This window comes from Alosa alosa, chromosome 3 (genome assembly GCF_017589495.1).
Source record: "Alosa alosa isolate M-15738 ecotype Scorff River chromosome 3, AALO_Geno_1.1, whole genome shotgun sequence".
Taxonomy (NCBI): Eukaryota; Metazoa; Chordata; class Actinopteri; order Clupeiformes; family Clupeidae; genus Alosa; species Alosa alosa.
The window spans coordinates 26,949,875-26,966,665 of NC_063191.1; the positions used below are offsets into that span (position 1 = coordinate 26,949,875).

The 16,791-nt window shown below is 40.4% G+C and overlaps 1 protein-coding gene across 3 annotated transcripts in view; it reads right to left on the reverse strand.

The window, feature by feature from the left end:
- kif5c (kinesin family member 5C) overlaps positions 1 to 16,791 on the reverse strand; it is a 42,476-nt gene that overhangs the window by 17,674 nt on the left and 8,011 nt on the right. For 2 of the 3 annotated variants that reach the window (XM_048239626.1, XM_048239627.1), the window contains exons 4-12: positions 15,765 to 15,869; positions 14,735 to 14,783; positions 14,511 to 14,566; positions 14,191 to 14,278; positions 13,606 to 13,730; positions 12,755 to 12,859; positions 12,133 to 12,281; positions 9,076 to 9,224; positions 6,533 to 6,699 (exon numbers count right to left, since the gene is read on the reverse strand). In XM_048239626.1, the coding sequence (XP_048095583.1) occupies positions 6,533 to 6,699; positions 9,076 to 9,224; positions 12,133 to 12,281; positions 12,755 to 12,859; positions 13,606 to 13,730; positions 14,191 to 14,278; positions 14,511 to 14,566; positions 14,735 to 14,783; positions 15,765 to 15,869 (993 nt within the window). The other variant, XM_048239628.1, reaches the window with a different exon arrangement.

A 16,791-nucleotide genomic window follows, 5' to 3' on the forward strand; every position in this document is an offset into this window, starting at 1 on the left:
TGGAACAATGGTAATGAGCCTGCAGTAATGAAACACAGACTGCACTGTTGCAGAGTGTAAACCATAATGAAGTATGTGTGCTTATAGCACATGACCAACAATAGAATAATAAAATGCTTCTCTCATAATGACACATACTATATGGTGTAGTGTATCGCCATGAGCAAGCAGAACTTGTAGAAGTCAAATAATTGCAACATAATATTATGCTAAGAACATGCTAAGGCTGGCTGCTTGGAGTCCGCATCAACAGGGCCTAAGCATTTGCTAGCCTAGGCATTTGTTAGCAAAGTAGAAGTATAATAGTATTTCTGATATGTTGCTGATTGGATCATAAACGGGCACAGCAACAAAGGGGAATGACTGACTCTTCTCTATAACTGTGTTACATGTTATTATGACCGCCAGCAAGAGCTAGCGGCGTCATATAGGTTTAGTCAGATTTTTTTTTTTTTTTTTTTTTTTTTTTTTTTTCTTTTTTCGCATGCCCAAATTTCCGTCAATGATTCCCGGACACTGAAAGACCGGAGGTACACGAAACTTGGTGGACATGTAACCCCACATGGATAGCATGGAACCATCGTTTTTCGTTTTGATCTGTAGCCCCCCAGCTGAATTGGACCCCGAAAGGAGGGTAGGGCAGACCTGAGTTTTCTGTGAATATCTCGAAAACCGTAGGGTTTAGGAGGACCATTTTTTTTTTGTATGTTGATCTCAAGGGGCCATGTCAACCCATTCCATAACCACTCATTTCATGTATAGCGCCACCTAGTTAAACACAAAAAGTAAAAATGAGGTGGTGTAATGAAGGTATCTGTGACCTAACATAGTCAAAACTGCACGAAATTGGAAGTGTAGGATCATTATGACACCCTCTGTATGCACGCCAAGTTTTGTGGAATTCCGTTCATGGGGGCCACACAATAAATTAATTTATGTTACTATACACCAACTGGCCTGTAGGTGGCGGAGACAGTTTTCTGTGAATATCTCGAGAACCGTAGGGCCTGGGAGGTCCACCTTTTTTTTGTATGTTGGTCTTAAGGGGCATGTCAACCCATCCCATTACCACTTATTTCATGTATAGCGCCACCTAGTTAAAATTAAAAAGCAAAAAATTAGGTGTTTTTCATCTCAATATCTCTGGCTGACAAGGTCAAAACTGCACGAAATTAAAAGTGTAGGATCATTATGACACCCTCTGAATGCATGCCAAGTTTTGTGTACTTTTCGTTCATGGGGGCCTTACAATAAAATAATTTATGTGTACATTTAGTGGCGTGCACCAACAAAGTTCGGGACACTGAAAGACGGGGTACACAAAACTTGGTGAGCATGTACCCCCACATGGATAGCATGGAACCGTCATTTTAGTTTTCATCTGCAGCCCCCCCCCCGCTGGACTGGACCCCGAAAGGAGGGTAGGGCAGACACAGTTTTCTGTGAATCTTTTATGGTATGTTGGTCTCAAGGGCCCACATCAACCTGGCTCATAATCACTCATTTGTGATTTGCCCCGGTAAAAAATAAAATCAGTAGGATTAAAAAGAAAGCCAAAATAAATATTCATCATCATCATCATGGCTGAATTTTCAGTATTGGCGAAGTAGTCGTTTGTCCACTAGATGGCGCATCTTTGCAGTGAGGCGTAATTTTGTTGGAAGTTAAAAGTGGGTTGGAAAAAAACAATGGGCGCTTCATACAAGGACTGTAATTTACCTTGGCGAACATCTAATAAGGATAGGACACACAACTTCATGTTCACATGAAGTGTAATTCCCATTTCTTCTTGAAGCGAAATAAATCTGAGGATGTTTATCGGACATGCTTGGTTTTACTGCAGATGCGTTAATCTTGTAATATCAATAAGGACCTAGGTAATGTTACCGTTAGCGTTGGTTAGTGATGGAGGCATTTGATTTATTGCATTTGTAGAAAACTATAAATCTTGGTTATACCAAGCAAATGTATAGCAGCACTGTTTGTATCTTTCGACTGTCATTTATTGCGTGCTACAAAATCATTCTGTGCAATGGAAGATTTACCAACGTTACACGGTCTGATACAGTTTTGCCTATACATCATTGAGACTGAGGCGCCTGTTTATTTTTTTTTTTAAGTCGTGCAGGGGTGTGAGAGGGGAATCGATGTGCTTTGATTCCAGCTTGGTAGTTGTAGTCTGTGAAATTAAAAAAAACGTGTGTGTGAAGTATCCAAACAATGACACCTTCATTTCATTATGGCTGCTTTAGCAAAACACCTTAAGCTACTGTGTAGTGGGTCCCATTTAGAAGTGGCTACTTCATTCGGCTTTCCTTGACTCATGGAGCTGCGTGAATGTTATTACAACTTTTAAGCCACGATATGACAGTTTAAGTCCGCTTGATACTGTAAGCATGCGTAAGCCATTGGTTTCAAAGGAGATTTTATTTGTGTGTCGCCAAAAGCATAGCCTATTGACAATTTATGTTGTCAATAGGCCTACCTTATAATCCTACCTGTAGCTTAGGGAAGCTAACAACTTTCTATTAGGATCTAGTTTGTTAGTTACCGTTTTGTCATAACTCCCTGATGCATTTTTGCATTTAGAATAGCCAGAAAGTGTATATCTCAATATGGGTGAACCCAGCCTGATCTGCCAGCTATTTATTTTTTGATTTCTTAAAAATTGAGCTTGGTCTGATGAAAGCCAGACTAGCCATGGACCTCAGTTAAACAATGCAAGGGAACATGAATCAGCCTATATTTGCACTAACAATAACGGACAAAAGCTCTTCAACTTTGGCCCGTTAAAATGTGTATGAACAGTCTAGCGACGCATTTCATCAAGGCCCATTTGGACATGTCAGTTATTTGCACCACTGGTTAGATGTAAAAAACAGCATTTCGTTTCAGACTAGGCTACTGTTACTTAATTTGTGCATTAACAATAACGTTTCAGACTACTGTTACTTAATTTGTGCATTGACAATAAAGTTATTACATGAACTAAAGATGACTAAAATCTTATGTAGAACAAAGAAACATTCACAAAAAAATCCATCCATCCAAAAATGACCTTTGTTTTTGATAGCTGTTGAAAACGGCATGGAACTGACAGAGATGTTTTTGTTTATAAATACATAAAAAATAAATAAATAACATTATGCTGATACCTTTTGCTTTTCCCAAATACAATGTAGCCTACAGGTGTAAGTGACCTTTCATCAATCCAGTTGCAATGGATGAACTGTGATGAACTGCCCTACTTGTGATTGTTTAGAGATTTTAAAGGTTTTATAACAATTCTACATCTTCTTTGGCTATTCTATAATCTATTCACCTTTTCAGCACCAGTAGGGTACTTTCTGTGCAGCCGCTTTTGCACACACTCAGGCATGCCAAACAAGCATACACAAAAAGTTTCAAGAGTGGGGATGGAGTAAAATATGGAGACAAATTGAAGTGTGATTTATTTTCGCGGAACGGATGTACAGGACTGAGCGGCGGTCATATTTTGTACCGCTATGCGGTACATCTAGTTTTCTATATTTCTGATATGTTGCTGATTGGATCATAAACGGCCACAGCAATGAAGAAAAGTGAAAGTGATTGATAATGACTGACTGACTCTATTATTGTGTTACATGCTCCGAATGTAAAGCACTTTGAGCTGCATTCTGTGTATGAAAGGTGCTTTACAAATAAAGCTTATTATTATTATTATTATTATTATTAGAACGTAACCCCCAAAATGAATAATGTAATTGTAAGGCCTCTTGTTAAGTGTCATTGGAAAAAGGATAGTTCTGGTCAGAGGTATGGATTCGAGTCACATGACTTGGACTCGAGTCAGACTCGAGTCACGATTTTCATGACTTCAGACTCGACTTGACGAAATTAGAAATTACTTGTAACTCGACTTGGACTCAAGACTAGACTCAGACTTTATCTTTTAGCACTTTAGCGTTCTAGTTTGTCTTTGTGGGAAAGAACATGGATGCCACCAGGGCAGCAGCTGGCACTTGCCTAGAACATGAGAGCAAGCTTGTGGCTCACCTAAACAAGCTACGGGATGATTTACACTTGCATTCATATTCATTCATAGTCATTCAGACTAAGACAATGCATGCAAGGAGAAAAAATGCTTTTGCTCACTTATCTAACTCTAGGGGAGACAGTGAATAACCCAATTTCATAACACATACTTGGTAGGCTACTATGTTCACATTATGGCGAAGCACAGCTACTTGGGCGAAGTGATTTGCAGACAGCACCTGAAAAGCTCTGGTGTTAGGCCTACTGTACTTCTTCAAACCCCAAGGAGCATTGATTTCCCTGAATGAAAACATAGTTCCAACCAAGTAGCCTATGTATGCTTACAAAAGGGCTGTGTCTCATTTGACTTTATTGTGGTTTGTTATTTGTACACATTGTAACTATACAAATCACAGCATGTAAATAGGAAATGTTGGAATTCTTTTGTCTCTATTGGGAGGTGTAGGCTAATGAAGCCGGCCACTTCGAGGCACTTGTGATAAGGTAGGCTATCGGTGGGTGCGTCAGACCGAGGAGCCTAACTACACACACAGACAAACTCTGGGAAATACGGTGAATGAAAGCTAAAAAAGTGTTCCTTTAAAGTTGCTTCATTAGCATAACAGTCGGGACATAGTATTACCAGTTAGTGAACAAATTACAATCAAAAATCCTGTATTCACTCTTACTTTTACTCAGTAAGAGAACAAAGGATACTTTGTTTGTCTTTGAGCTTGTGATTATAAAAGTATCAAACTCTTCAATATGTAAAGTATGATATGATAAGAATGATATATAAAGTATGATTGATGACATATTAATATGCATTATTACACGGCTCTTCACAAGACAAGTAGAACGCTCCATTCTCCATCAGCTGTGTTCTAAAGAATGTTTGATTCAAATTCAGCGCGTGTTGATGCAAACTATTTGTTTCTCAGCAAATGCCACGATGAACGGTAACAAATAGGCTAGGCCAGAGCCATATAAAGGTAGAGTTGCGACAACTCCATTGACGCTAATGTTCCATTTTTTTCACAACAATGGCAGCTAATGGAAGCCTCAAATAGTTCCCGAAAGTTCAAAGTTAATAATAGCAGCAGTGCAGTTACAGCAGTATAGACATCCAGTTTGTAGCCAACATTTCAGACTCAGATTTACATACCTTTGCCTGATCCGAATAATAATAATAATAACAGTAATAATAGTAAAGTAATAGTAGGCTATCAATAGCCTAATTATAATAATAAACGATTTATGTATCGACTATGACTTTTCTGCTGCTCAGTCTTTATCAGTTCCTCATCAAATAAATTAAAAGAGGCTAAAAGCCCAATAAATGTGCCACACGTAATAGCCGAATATAAGATAACCCTTGCCTATCCCATTTCAATTAGGCATCACTACACCACCATGAACAAGCTGTCATTAAGTTTTTGCGTTTAGTATGCCTACAGCTTTTATGACATGACGTTTCATGGGCATTTAGCTTCACCATCACGTCAAGTTGTAACGTATGCGCAATGCTCATCTAGGCTATGGATTTAAGTGGCTTAAAAGCAGCAAAAGTGGGATATAGTGCAACTGCTTCCCCAAAACAATTCCTCCATAACTGTGTATTTAATCATTTAATATATGGATAACTTTCAGTGGACTAAACAAAAGGTAAAGATTTTGTTATATGGCGAAGCATATAGCCAGCTTTGTTTGCAGCAGTGAAGCTGAGTTTGTTGTTAACATTGTTGGTAACTGTCAGGGAATGTAACCCCAACATATAGATGCAAGAACCACAATACATAGTATGGCTTTGCCCACAAACTCTGGTACCAAGAGGAGAGCCTGCTAATGTAAGGAAGAATTCCTCACACCATCAGTCTGACTCTGCAGCCCAAAATCTGTGTCTTTTATTGTACAGAAAATAGGAAGCAAGACATAGCGACTTCATTGTGACATACTCTTATCTCACCCACACACACACACAGGGTGCAGTTCCTGTCTGTCTGGGTGCACACTTAACTTATACTCTCTGTTCTTAGAACTCAGCACAACAACATTTAACTTGAACTCTCTGTTCTTAGAACTCAGCACAACAACATGTAACTTGATCTCTCTGTTCTTAGAACTCAGCACAACAACATGTCACTTGAACTCTCTGTTCTTAGAACTCAGCACAACAACATGTAACTTAAACTCTCTGTTCGTAGAACTCAACACAACAATATTTCTGCTTACACAAATGGTTATACAATGATGATAATAATTTCCTTACAGTAACGTAAACGTTTCTTCAGTTAGGAGCAGTAGCCTACTGTAAGTCGCTTCAGGGCGGAACAAGACCCCTCCGCGTCCGGTTCGCCCTGTCGGGACTTATTTTCCCAGTGATGACCGGCGTTCTCTACATTATCCCTTACATAATATGCAGTAATTTTTTTGAGTGTTTAGGACTTGGACTAAGGGGCTTATTGCTTAGTATATGACAGACAGCAGTCCAGGTGTGGTGCAGTCCTAGGCCTACCTTGTCATCCAGCTGTTGGTAGAGGTCGTTGATGAGCTCCTCGTACTGGGTCTTCTCCTGGTCAGAGAGGGGGAGAGGGGGCGGGGCAGTCGACTCGATCATGGGAGTAGCCTCGGCATTCTTCTGCTCTTTGGGAACGGTCTGTTCCTCCACAGGGACAGCCTCTCCTAGAAGTATGACAGGGAGAGAGAGAGAGAGAGAGAGAACCTGAAGGTTTGAACCTGTAAGGTCCTATTTTTACTTTCTTTTAGTCTACACTGTAAGTGTCTCTCTTCAGTGAAGAAAACTGCACTGTTTTCAGAAACAAGCACAAATTGGAGGTCCTAAAATAACCTCTACCATCCTAACAAATACCAATACAAATGCCCAAAACCTGAATTTATAAAGATATTTCACAGAGTATTGTGTAGTTGGGTCCATTCTCAGTGCACCAGCAACATGTCTTCAGAGTATGACACTGGGAACGGTTCCCAGGAGTTAATGTTATGATGTGAGAGAGAGGCGATGAGACAGATATCAGTGTAAAAATGCCAGCAGACAGACTTAGCTCCCTACTGTGAGCATGTGCCAAGCAATGCCGCCTTCATGAATAATCCCCTCAGTCTGAAATTATAAAGAAAGAAAGAAAGAAAGAGCCGGGATTAGCCAACGGGAGACTAGCCTGCTGTGAGGCTACTGATAAGGAAAGTGGTGGAAGTTACAGGAGTCCAGATTAAAGGGAGGCCTTCAGAGACAGAGAGACAGACAGGCAGGCAGGCAGACTCAGACAGACAGACAGACAGGGCAGGTAGGCAGACAGACACACAGTAAAGTCTATAAAAGCAGTCTGGCTCTTTGTAGTGGAGCTGGATATCTGCAGCGCAGCAAGCCACAAGTGGGTGTTATCTGTCATCAGACAGAGATGTACAAAGCCAAGAGTTAATTGGATTCACATTCCCCCGAAAAGAGAGCACCAACTTGCTAAGCAAAGAGGGAGTGAGAATGAGTGTTATGCTCATCATTTAATCACATCCACTGACAGTGAAGAGGCACTATAACATTCTCCAAAACACTATAGAATGTGGGGGGACACACAAAAGCTACAGCACAGTGTGTAACTGTTTTAACCGAGACAGAATATAACTTTCGGTTTACATACACCACCAATAGCCAGGAAAACCCTTCCATGTATGTCATTGTCAGAAACAGCTGTTTGAATAATGTCATAAATCTCAGTGAGATTTTCCATGTACAAAGTATTAAAAACATTTCCTTTCAAGCATGTTCGCAGGTCATTATGGATTGACAGCTAATATAACCTATGTCATTCAGATCAAATGCTCTCAATACTTCAAATATAATGGCTGGAATTTATGCCATGGGGACAAGACGAGACTGTATCATTACAATAACATTGTATTCATCCATATCATTACTGCACTAAACTTCCGCCTTTCCACACAAATACAAGCCAAAACTAGGTTAGTTATTTAGAGTAAGGAAAAAGCAGTAACCAAGCTGCAAGCTGATGAGAGGCCAACAATATTGACCCATTTCAGTCTGTAAAGATAAGGTAGAAACTGAGATTTGGGCAGGCCTTCTCTTTGCTGCTTGTTAGCAAAGCTAAGATATGATCCTGAAGACTATTGTTATTGTTAAACCCATTACATCAACAAAGTCTCCAACATAAGTCTAACAAGGTCCTAAATGACATGTTCTGGGCAGGAAACAGAAAAACATTAATAAGGAATGCACTACAGAAGGAGATGCATAAGAGAGATACAGAATGTGTTCTCAAAAATACAATACAATACAATACAATGATGTCCTTGACGGATGACGGAGACAAGCTATATGTTATTCTACCATGTGCTCTGTGAGACAGACTCTTTGAGATTCACATCCCTGTGGTCACACTACAGCTGTGCTGATGTCTATACTCTCTGTCCTCCCACTCCTCATCACTGCATCTCCTCTTTGTCTTGGTGACACAGTTTATTACCGGTATCACATATTTCGTCTCTCCTTCACCTTTGACCTTCTTTGATGCTCCCATTGATTGATTGATTGATTGATTGATTGATTGATGTGCAATTACGTTTTTCTTTAGATTACTGTTTATTGTGATTAGTGTGTTTATTGTGATTAGTATGTTTTTTTAAGATTACTGTTCACTGTGATTACAGGGCTTTTTTAGATTACTGTTCACTGTGATTATGTGATTACAGGGCTTTTTTAGATTACTGTTCACTGTGATTACAGGGCTTTTTTTAGATTACTGTTCACTGTGATTACAGGGCTTTTTTAGATTACTGTTCACTGTGATTACAGGGCTTTTTTAGATTACTGTTCACTGTGATTACAGGGCTTTTTTTAGATTACTGTTCACTGTGATTACAGGGCTTTTTTAGATTACTGTTCACTGTGATTACAGGGCTTTTTTAGATTACTGTTCACTGTGATTACAGGGCTTTTTTAGATTACTGTTCACTGTGATTACAGGGCTTTTTTAGATTACTGTTCACTGTGATTAGTGTTTCCTCCCCAACGTTCTCCCTCGTTACCTTTCCTCCAGCGTTTCAGCTCGTTCTCCAGGCGCTGATTGACAATCTTTAGTCCTCTGTTCTTCTCTTTCTCCTTCTCGTACTTCTTCTTCCACTCCTCTGCCGTCAGCTCCATGTTCACAGACACTGTGTTCTTGATGGTCTTCGCTCTACACAAAGGGGAGACATTTACAATCTATTAGGGAGGTGAAGATATCTTTGTCTTGGCAGACACAGCAGGACAATTGAACAAAAAATTTGATGCGAATGAACAAAAGTGTTACTCTGATGTAGCATGAATATAGTATAAGTATATAGTATATAAGTATATATACTCTTTTGATCCCGTGAGGGAAATTTGGTCTCTGCATTTATCCCAATCCGTGAATTAGTGAAACACACTCAGCACACAGTGAACACACAGTGAGGTGAAGCACAAGGGCACTTCAGCTAGGTGCCTTGCACAAGGGCACTTCAGCTGGTCCTACTGGTCGGGGTTTGAACCAGCAACCCTGTGGTTACAAGTCCGAAGCGCTAACCAGTAGGCCACGGCTGTCCCATTATATAGAATATAACAAGGCTGTAGGTAGAAATAAAAATATAAATGATAAAGTGGTTATAACCAATCAAATTCAGTGATGATTATCAGTTACATTGTTAAAATTGTTACTGTGTGTGATTTAATCAGATTTGCCTTTTAAGTCAAAAGCTATGCTGCACATTATCATTAATGCTGTTTATCTTAACAGAAAGCTAAGTATTTTGGAAGATTTACCGGTAATTGAAACATATCAGTGTGCATGCATGTGTATTTTGACAGATAACCCAAATATTCAACTGTCACTGCACATTACAGTAATCTATGACTCAGTGCTTAGATGGGCATGTTAGACCTGGTGTCTTTGATGTCTGCATTAGCATGCAGGTCACATACAGCACACCACAGACATCATTTCAAATTCATCAATTTAATCAGCATCACTTTGTGTGTCTACCTCCTCTCTGTTTGTCTCTCCCTCTTTGCTTTTTGTGTGTGTGTGTGTGTGTGTGTGTGAAAGTGTGTGAGAGAAAGAGAGAGAGAGAGTGATGTGTGTGTGTGTGTGTGTGTGTGTGTGTGTGTGTGTGTGTGTGTGTGTGTTTGTGTGTGTGTGCACGTGTGTGTGTGTGTGTGTGTGTGTGTGTGTGTGTCGCAATGCCAATGTCACCCACATAAAAGGAGATTAAATTGTCATTACTCTCACTGCAGGCTGCTGGTTAAACAGAGATGCTGTATCTACAGGTCACAGTGTGTTGAGCTAATAATCAGCAGAGTTGTAACTTTTTTTTAAGAAATTGCTCCTTCATTTCAATGTCTCTCATGTATTTTCTCATTAGATTACCAGACATATGGGTTGTAAGCAGTGGCGCAAAAAGGGGTATGCATAGGGCGCTACACCAGGGGGGGGGCCAAAGTGATGGGCAAAATTCTATATAAGATATGAAACTGTGCATTTGCTGTCATTAGCTGTTCTGGTGTTTAAAACATTATCAATTACTAATCAACATTAGTTGGTCTGTCTTAAATAATTTGTTTTCCTTAAGTTAAACATTTCCATGAAGCATTGAAACGAAGCCTAGGCTTTTCCATTTAGATAGCTAGGTGGCTACCAGGCTCATAATGCAATTTTAGCAACAACAACTCATGTTTCCATATCCTAACAATGAAGGCTGCTAGTAATAACTTAATATTGTGCTGTCAATGTGGCACGAACAAGACTAGAGTTGGCCAAAAGGACGTTATGAGAATAATTTAGACTCAGCGCCCCTTAAAGTGACAATGCACCATTTATCAATACTTCAAGTTACTGTAAACAACATCAAATTAGCAGCATTTCTTTGGATATGTCTTATATTATCTTTAGATAATACAGTATATATTTAAAAAATACACACTTATAGTGTAAATGATTGGCCTTTTGTTTTACTTTAGTTGTGTGTGTGTGTGGGGAATGTTGTTGTTGTATACCCTAAAATAATGGCTTAAACTCATTTTGATTCAATTCTATTTCCTAATCAGGTTTATACTATTTTACGCCTCTAATCTCTAACTATAAAGTAACTGAGACTGAAGCAGCTTGCCTCATGTTTCATGCATAAACGTCATATATTAGTATTCATGCTCACAGCCCTTGTCTAAGATACAGAATACAATCAGTAGGTTAACAAAGACACTAACTGAATGTGCACAACTAAATAAACTGGATTGTTGCCAGTAATATGCCTGTGTACGTATCAGTAACACCATCTCACTTGAGAGCTAGTGTTAATGTATTTGAAATGAGTTCACTGAAAATCTTTGCGTATGTTGCCTGTAGTAATATAAAATAATATGGCAGAGTGAACAGCCTTAAAGCCCAAAACCCAAAATGTAGTCAGCATGCCTTGCTCATTAAAAGTCCAGGCGTCAGCTTTCCCATGCATGCCGTTGTTTTGGGAATATGGATCTGAGCTGGCTGACTGCAGGCGCCGGCTCTGCCAGACAGCTGAGTGTCCTGAGGGGATGGGTCTCCTGTGACGCGGAGAGAACTGGGCATACGGGCGCTCTCTCTCTATCTTTCTCTCTTTCTTTTTCTCTTTCTCTCACACACACATTCTCTTGCTTTCTCTTGCTCTCACTCTCTCTCTCTCTCTCACACACACACACACACACACACACACACAGATTCACATACTCCCAGGCTTCCATATATGCACTCCTTTCTCGCTTATCTGTCTGTCTTTATTTCTGTCTGTCTGTTTATCTGTCTGTCTGTCTAACCCCTCCACCGATCCATCCCTCTTACCTCTGTCCAAACATGAGTGTAGATTTGGTTTCGGGGAGCAGTGTGTGTGTGTGTGTCTGTGTGTGTGTGTGTGTTTGTGTCTGTGTCTGTGTGTGTCTGTGTGTGTGTGTGTGTGTGTGTGTGTGCACCTCTGTCCAAACATGAGTGTAGATTTGGTTTCGGGGAACAGTGTGTGTGTCTGTGTGTGTGTGTCTGTGTGTCTGTGTGTGTCTTTGTGTCTGTCTGTGTGTGTGTGTGTGTGTGTGTGTGTGTGCACCTCTGTCCAAACATGAGTGTGGACTTGGTTTCGGCTTCATTGTAGACGGAGGGGGAGCAGCAGATTATGATGGTGGTTCTGCAGTTTCCGCCCAAAGAGTCCTGCAGGATCCTGGTCATCTTGCTGTCTCGGTACGGCACATGGGTTTTCTGAAACCCACAACAAATGGAAGTCATGAGTCTGAAAAAAATGATCTTTTTTCTAGAGAAGGAAGATACAGATTTTATGGATTGGATATATTATATGCATTAAGCTTTACTACTCTTACATTGCTTGGCTTTTAAGTTTACGAGCACATCAACAACAGAGTGGAAATACTTTGTTTAATATTTATGATACCCTAACCCGAACATCCTATACAGTAGTGTCATGACAGACACGGAAAACTATTTGCTTGTGGCCACAGTAAATAAAAGATCAAATATAAAAGAGAAAGAATTTCCATCACTCAAAGAAGAGAGTAATCAATTTCTTCACAGCCCTGGCTGACAAAATAAAAATGATGATGACAGCAAGGAGAGGAATGGAGAAAGAACGAGAGAGAGAGAGAGAGAGAGAGAGAGAGAAAGAGAGAGCGAGAGAGGAGGACAGAGAGAGTACGAGGGGCTGACAGAACACTTACGTTCCCCTCAGCCAGAGCGGCGATGACGTTCCCCAGAGCAGAGAGGGACTTATTGATATTTTTAGCCTCATCCAGCACGGATCCCTCTGCCCCAGTTTTACTGACCTTAAAAGCAAACACACGGTGAACATTCACACTTGAGAAGACAGAGGTGAGGGACTGAGTCTGACCTCGAGCGGAACCCAGGAGGTGACAGGACAGAGTGATGAAACAGTAGACTGCACTTGAGCTCACTCGATCCATCTTATATTCTGTTACCACGGTGACTGAAGAGAGGATGCTTTATTCAGGCTTAAACCTATGCCACATTTGGACTAACATATCTAATCAATGATGGAAGATCTCTACGATGGATAAAACCCATTATATAAAATGTTGACCTTCTGAATAGTAAAGTGGTCATCGGATACTGCATGTGTGTGTGTGCATGTGTCCATTTGCCGTGTGTGTGTGTGTGTATGTGTGTGTGTGTGTGCGTGCATGGACACTGGCCTATCTGTCTCCTCATGATCACTTAATGAATGAACAAATGATTAAACACTCATCATACAAACATGCAACTTCATTAAACACGCATCCCTGAAACTGTACTGTAATGAAATGTCTTGCACCACAAGAGATTTTTAGAATGGCATAATTTATCATATCCATTTCATTGTGGCATAAACTATATCCTACATGTACTTTCATATACTTGAAAAGGCATGTTTCTGACATATCTGAGAATATAGGTTGGTTGTCGTTGCATCTGAATGGGTTGCCACACTAAATCACCGTAATTCAGTCACTCCTCCAGGACGAGGCAACCGTGAACTCGAGAAGGGGAACCTCACATCGACCGGACGTCTAACCTTTTCACTGCCAGCCAGATCCACCAGATAGAGCTTGCCCGACAGCTTCTTCTCTGTCTCCACGTTCTCCTGCTTGATGTTGATCTGGAAGATGCTGTGACTGCGGGAGCTGTGCTCATTCATGTCTGCAGAAGGACATTGAGAAAACGTTGCAATAACACAGGGGAGATCTGCTGGGACAGAACCCCTCACATTCTCCCAGCATTCAACACACTTGAAATGACAGTGACGGGTGAAAAACATTTCTTTGTTTTTGCACTGTTGCATTAGGTCTGTATTTCACTTATAATGTAGGTCTATGGCAGACGAGTGAGTGAGTGTCCAGTGTCCTCAAATGCCCTACAGGAATGGTCTGAGAATACTACAGAGAGGAAGCACTATGGCAAGCAAATGCTGGGAAGAGTGGCTAGAAGGAAATTGATGGCTTCTTGTAAACAGCATTCATTATGGGGAAAAGAACCACATTTGCATTGCCTGGAAAGTACTCTCCTCTCATTCTTACATTGTGTTCTTATTTAGCATGTTAGATTTAAGGTCTGCCAGTTCACTCTACATGCAGTATATGAGTAGTTATGAGTGTCTCACTTGTAACGGCGACGTGGCGGTTGGATTTTCCCTCATCGATGACATCCATCACCTCCTCTGGACTGGAAACAAAGCGCTCTGTGCAGCCCTGAAAGCATCATACACACACACACACACACACACACACACACACACACACACACACACACAAACCATTAAACTATTAAACTTTCAGTGTAGTCAGAAGACTTTAGGTAGATGTAAAGGCATATTCTTAAGATATTTTAATGTAATTTGATATTACACATGAAGTACCTGCTTTTAGGAAATGACCAAAATGATAAAAACACAAACATGGAGCAGAGAAAACAATGTTTTACCTTCACATAGGGCACCCTGAATTTGTCTTCATGTACAGCCAGGTTGATCTTGGACACTAAAATAGTCAATACAAATCTATAAACGTCTTTTAAATGCACTCACAATTTCAGAAAGATATTTTGCAGAGAATAATCCTAACCCTGGGTTACTGTATTTTCACCACCATACTGTCACTTTCATTTCCTCATCTGGTTACAAGTAAGTTCAAGGGCAGACTGCTCACCATCCAGAAGATCTCGAATTTTGTCAAGGTAGATCTCAAAATAGGACACCTGCGGACAAAAAGAGAATTCTAAATAAATTTTACATTTATGACATTACTAGACTCTTTGTACATCTATCTACCTACAGTACACCAGTGTCCACTAACATGTAGTGAACTCGTCTATATTCCTGTACTCATGTATATAAATGTACATGATATAGCCTACAACTGACCCCTTCACAGTTCACATCACAAGAAAAGGTGTGTGCATGTCAGGGTCAGAAAGCTTTCCACCCCATTTAATTGTGTGTGTGTCAATTAACTGAAATGTCAAGGAAACGTCAAGAAAAATGCTTACTACTTCTACTTTTTTACATGTATACATGCTGGACTTGTCAACCAGATAGCCGTATATGTTGGACTAATGAATCTCTGGCCACTTGCTAACGTCGTCTACCCATTTTGTTCGGGCAGACAATCGTCATTAGCTAAGACTAATTTATTAAGGTACGGATCATGGTCCTTGGGTAACAATAACAGTGCATACCTGGACAGCTCAACATGTCGGTCTATTAGCTGCGCCATTTTTCTGACCTCATGCTGCGCACACACCCAACCTAGGCTCTGGATGATTACAAACATTGAAGGGGTCTATACCAATGGCATTAATAAAACAATATTTACTTGAAATATCTATATGCTGCTTTCAAGAATCCAAAATAGAACAAAACTGTGCCAGTGAGGTTTGTTCTCCGAGTCACAGAAGGGCACAGGTTGGATCTGTAACACAGAGACCTGGATACAGAGCCATATGGCACAGGTGGCAGATCTGCTGGCATCACAGGGGGGTATCTATGGGTGACCTGTAATCTCCCGCCAGGTCAGGATGTCCTCTAATCCAACAGAACGACCCCCTACTCAGATTATATATACTCCAGTCTAAAACAGTACTACAAGGTACCATTGCTGTAGAGAATTGGTCTAACATAAAGGAAAATGTATCCAATACACAAGGTACCACTGTATTTGAAATAATACACTTAATCACCTTAATGTGGAACTCCAGGTTCTCATCCATGGAGTAGATGTGGTCAAATATGTCCTGAGCGATACGAGGGATAATACCCATGACCTCAGGGTCGTGCAGTTTGCCCTTAGGGTAAAAGAGAGAGGGTGGGAGAGACAGTGTGGGTTACATAAGTATGCACAAAGATAGATACAGGGCATTCATTTCACTGATGGGAAATGAGGCTGGCAACACGCAAAGCACACCATGCGTGACCGAAAGCTGATCAAATTACTTGGGAAATCATTTTAAAAGATAGATGTAACTCCAGTAAGTGACTGGAGTCAGGATTGGGTGAGGATTGTATTCTGTTTTTTTCTAACCACAGTCTTTTAAGCATTTAGTCATGTTATAGAACATTTACATCATTTCTGTACTGATACAACCTTGTGGGATAATGATGAATCAAACTTTCATGAAATGAAAAAATGCATCTGACCTTGGGCTTTTTCTAATATCAGTAAAAGGATTCAGTGTAATTGACTCTGAGTCTAGACATTGGCATTGTTTGATATTGTATGCAGCGTGCCCCATGGGCACCAAAATGCAATAAAACTGTTATTGACTTAGTGATAAAAACATGATTAGCTCAAACTGTGGCAGTTTAGCCCAAAGGACACGCATGTGTGCACACTCACACAAACATACAGTGTGTCCATGTGTGTGTGTGTGTGTGTGTGTGTGTGTATGTGTGTGTGTGTGTGTGTGTGTGTGTGTGTGTGTGTGTGTGTGTGTGTGTGCAAATGACATTATCTTCAAACACAAGACTGAAAATGACATCAACCAAAATACCATCAAACACTGTGTTATCAAGGTGTGTGTGTGTACAGGTGTAACATTTTTATTGGTATTTAAAGGCTTAGGTTTCTAAACAAAATCATTTCTTTCATATTTCCAGACACTCCCTGACGGCTACCGGCTGTTTCCAGGGTAACTGCTGCAGTCAGTCTCCTGTTGAGCAATCTGCTCTGGTGAAGTGGCCTGCCTCTGCCTCGCCGGCACACCAACA